General features: G+C 52.8%; 1 protein-coding gene across 1 annotated transcript in view; it reads left to right on the top strand.

Moving 5' to 3' along the window:
* SOX10 (SRY (sex determining region Y)-box 10) overlaps window positions 1–3,608 on the top strand; it is an 8,056-nt gene that overhangs the window by 3,937 nt on the left and 511 nt on the right. The window contains exons 2-3 of the mRNA XM_010002931.1: window positions 2,653–2,918; window positions 3,319–3,576. Coding sequence (XP_010001233.1) covers window positions 2,653–2,918; window positions 3,319–3,576 — 524 coding nt within the window. The remainder of the gene's footprint in view (window positions 1–2,652; window positions 2,919–3,318; window positions 3,577–3,608) is intronic.

Raw genomic sequence — 3,608 nt, 5'->3', positions numbered from 1 at the left:
CGCCAAGCCGCATACAGCGCGGTGCAACACGAGGCGGCAGACGGGAAAGCTGCAAGAGGTGGACAGAAAGATTTTAGCTCTTCTTTCTCCTCCCGGAGCGGGGCGCTGGATGTTTGCCCCTCTCCCCTCGGTCTGGGGGTGAGCACTCGGTGCTGGGGCAGGCGGCGAGGGCTCGGTTAAGCCCCATGAACAGCTTTGCTCTGTGATCCATAACTTCTCTGCCCGTGCGAGATTCCTTTGCATTATGGCCTGGGGAGTCTGGGGGGCTGGAGGGGGAGGGCAGGAAGCAGTGAAATCCAAATCCCCCCAAATCTCCTGGCCTTTGCCTGCTCGCACCAGTTTCACTTTGCTAAAGCCGATTTGAGCTCTGATCCCAGCGAGAGGGAGGAGGGAGCAGGCAGCCGTGGAAAGGAGAAGGCAAAGATGCGGGAAGTGGCCTTGCCGCTGTCTTGCAGGTGGCACTGCCCTTGGGTTGCTCTCAAGGGGAGGAGAGGTGAAGCTCTGGGGCATAGCTCAGAGGGCAGGGACCTCATGCCTGCATAGCCTGGAGTGGCTCTGGTTCACACCATCTATGAGATGGACCTGGGAGGCTGAGCTTCAGCTTCCATGGGAGGCTCTGCTCCAAGCTCACTGTGCGGTACGCCCTGCAGATCAAAGCTAGCAGGGCAGCCTACAACCCCTTCACGTAGAAAGAGACCTTTCATTCCCCATCACAGCATCTTATTAACTACAGCACCATCTGGGCTAGGAGCACAGGGACACCAGAGCCTGGCTGCCTTGTAGTGAAGTGTCCTGGGTTGCAAGGCTGCAGGTTTTGCCTCTGTTCTCCACCTCCCCTGGAGGTAGGGTGTTCTGCAAAGATGAAGGTTTTACCAAGGTAAGGTCACCTTCCAGTCCACGATGCCTACAAGGATTGGTCATGATGTGCCTTTGGACCCCTTGGCGAGACATCTGGAGCAGCATAGGCTGAGGGATTAGAGCCCTCTGGGATGCGTGAGCATGGTGTATGGTGGCGGGAGGGACAGGAAAGCTGGTGTTGGATTCACAGTGACTCAGTTGCTTTAATCTCCAGGATTAAGGCACCAGAGGAATGTGGTGTGTGGCTGTGACCTGCTCAGGCTGCCTGGAGTGAACCCAGGTCAGCACCGTAATGGGCTCCTATCCATGCCACACACCTTCTGGCTGCTGGCATGCCTGAGGAGCAGGGAGAAAGGAGGTGCTTCGAAACCTACCCATTACTTGCTGGTGGCCCCTTTGATCCCCTGCCAGATTCATCTGTGTGCTCCTTGAGCCATGCCTCCTCTTTGGCTTCAGTTTTTCAGGCCAATTCAGGCCTTGGTATCTTTTTCAGGCTTCGTACATTTCAACAGAATTTGCCACATTTTCAGGCTAGGGGCTTCAGGAGAACCAAGGTAATGGCACAGTTCACTTGTTGGAGAGAGGTGTGGACATCTAACAAATTGAATAATTTTTGCCATTTGGGAGCCCCCATTTCTAACAGCTGTTTGAGCTGCAAGTCATGGGAAGACTAGTCCCTTCTAGGCAAACTGGTTTCTGGTTGGAAGCAGAATGACCTTGAGTCACAAGAATATTTGAGGGCAAAAATAATAAAATGAAACTGAAGTGCTTCCAACTGAGACTGTGCTAAAGGATTGAGCAATGAGGTTGACCTCTTTTTCAAGTGCTCTGAGCCATCCTCCCCGCACATTTCACCATTTCCTTGGAGAACCTCTCTTAACTAGAGCAGTCCACAATCTGGCAGGAATCTGGCAGGAACACAGTGAAGGAGCTCACATTTCTGCAGTGCCTTTCATCCAGAGACCAAAGCTCATCTATTTCTACAAGGCTAGCAACATATCAGCTAATTTTTTTATAACTGCTTAGCTAAGATCAAGAAGGGTTGGTCCTTTGTGCTTCGGCCTTCTGCATTATCAATGTTTAAGGTGAGCAGGAGCTCCAAGAATAGCACAATACACTTTTTCCCCCTTCAAAATTTTCTTCAGTTCCCTTCTAGGATACAGCAAGATGCTTAAAGACCCAGCAACCTTCACACAGCAACATGGATACTGTGCAGGCAACACTAGTCGCTGCCATTTGTGCTCAGTAGAGCCTCAAACTTGGAACAAAGCCTATGGAAGGGTGGGAAATCAAACTAGAATAGTTTGGGGAAAAGCAAGACATATGCAGGGGGCAGCATTACAAGTAACAAGGGTGTGCCACACTGCCTGACTCCAAGCGATCATCCCAGCTGCCTTTCATTTGCCCAACCCTTTGAAGGCGTCTTGCCCAGCCTTATTTTAGGTGGCTATGAGAGGCTGCGATTTGCCTTTGGGGATGGAATGTTTTATACAACTAAAAGAAAACTAAAAGAGGGAGTGTTAAACTTACTGAGGTGCACCACATAGCTAGGCAAGAGGGACCCAGCACTGGCACCAACTGGTGTCAGGGCTTAATAACTAACAAGGAGGAGGCAAATGTTGCTGTCTCCACTGAAACGCACTGAAGCTCTTTCTGTTGTTCTGGGAAATACCCTCAACGGGGTAACATCCTGATGATGGGATTTACAGGCCGTGTCCCATAGTGGTGTTTTTTTCTGATGTACCTGCCCCTCTTCTTCCCCTCTTCTCTTCTCTGCCTCCTTGGCCTCTGCAGGCTGTTGAATGAAAGTGACAAGCGGCCCTTTATCGAAGAGGCGGAGCGGCTGAGGATGCAGCACAAGAAGGACCATCCCGATTACAAGTACCAGCCCCGCCGGCGGAAAAACGGCAAGGCCACGCAGGGCGAGGGCGAAGGCCAGGTGGAGGGGGAGGCTGGTGGGGCTGCTGCCATCCAGGCCCACTATAAGAATGCCCACCTGGACCACAGGCATCCTGGCGAAGGGTCACCCATGTCCGATGGGCACCCAGAACACCCCTCAGGTGAGTCCCATGTCTCTGTGACCCTGCTGACAGGTTACAGCCAATTTGGAGGCTCAAAACAGATGAGTTATCACGGTGAAAGCCTTAACGACGTGGCTGACACCTTGCTCACGACCTAACAAACTCTGCTGCAGTCAGCAGAATAGGGACATACCCGAGCTTCCTGGGCACTTGTATTCCTCTGGTCAGGCAAGGCTTGCACAAGGTACTTCTTTTTCCACAAGATGATATAAAAAGTTTTGGTTTTGGCTGGCTATTTCTCTCTTCCTCCACTGAAGTCTCCAGCTGGACAGGTGCTGGCATACTGGGTGGAGCAGATCTGGGCTGTGTATAAACCCGGGCATAAATTGGTAACTCACCCCTTCTCTTTCTTTCCTCCTCAAAATGTTTCACCTCACAGGTCAGAGCCATGGGCCCCCTACACCTCCTACCACCCCTAAGACCGAGCTGCAGGCAGGCAAAGCTGACTCCAAACGAGAAGGGCGTTCCCTGGGGGAAGGGGGAAAGCCCCACATTGACTTTGGCAATGTGGACATCGGGGAGATCAGCCACGAAGTGATGTCCAACATGGAGACCTTTGATGTCAATGAGTTTGACCAGTACCTGCCGCCCAACGGACACGCCGGCCACCCGGGCCATGTCGGGGGCTACGCGGCAGGCGCGGGCGCTGGCCAACGCGTCCGCGGGGGC

The sequence above is a fragment of the Chaetura pelagica genome, unplaced genomic scaffold (genome assembly GCF_000747805.2).
Source record: "Chaetura pelagica isolate M959 unplaced genomic scaffold, ChaPel_1.0 scaffold530, whole genome shotgun sequence".
Taxonomy (NCBI): Eukaryota; Metazoa; Chordata; class Aves; order Apodiformes; family Apodidae; genus Chaetura; species Chaetura pelagica.
Note: the sequence above shows the minus strand (reverse complement) of the source record. Positions and strands in the feature narration are given on the sequence as shown.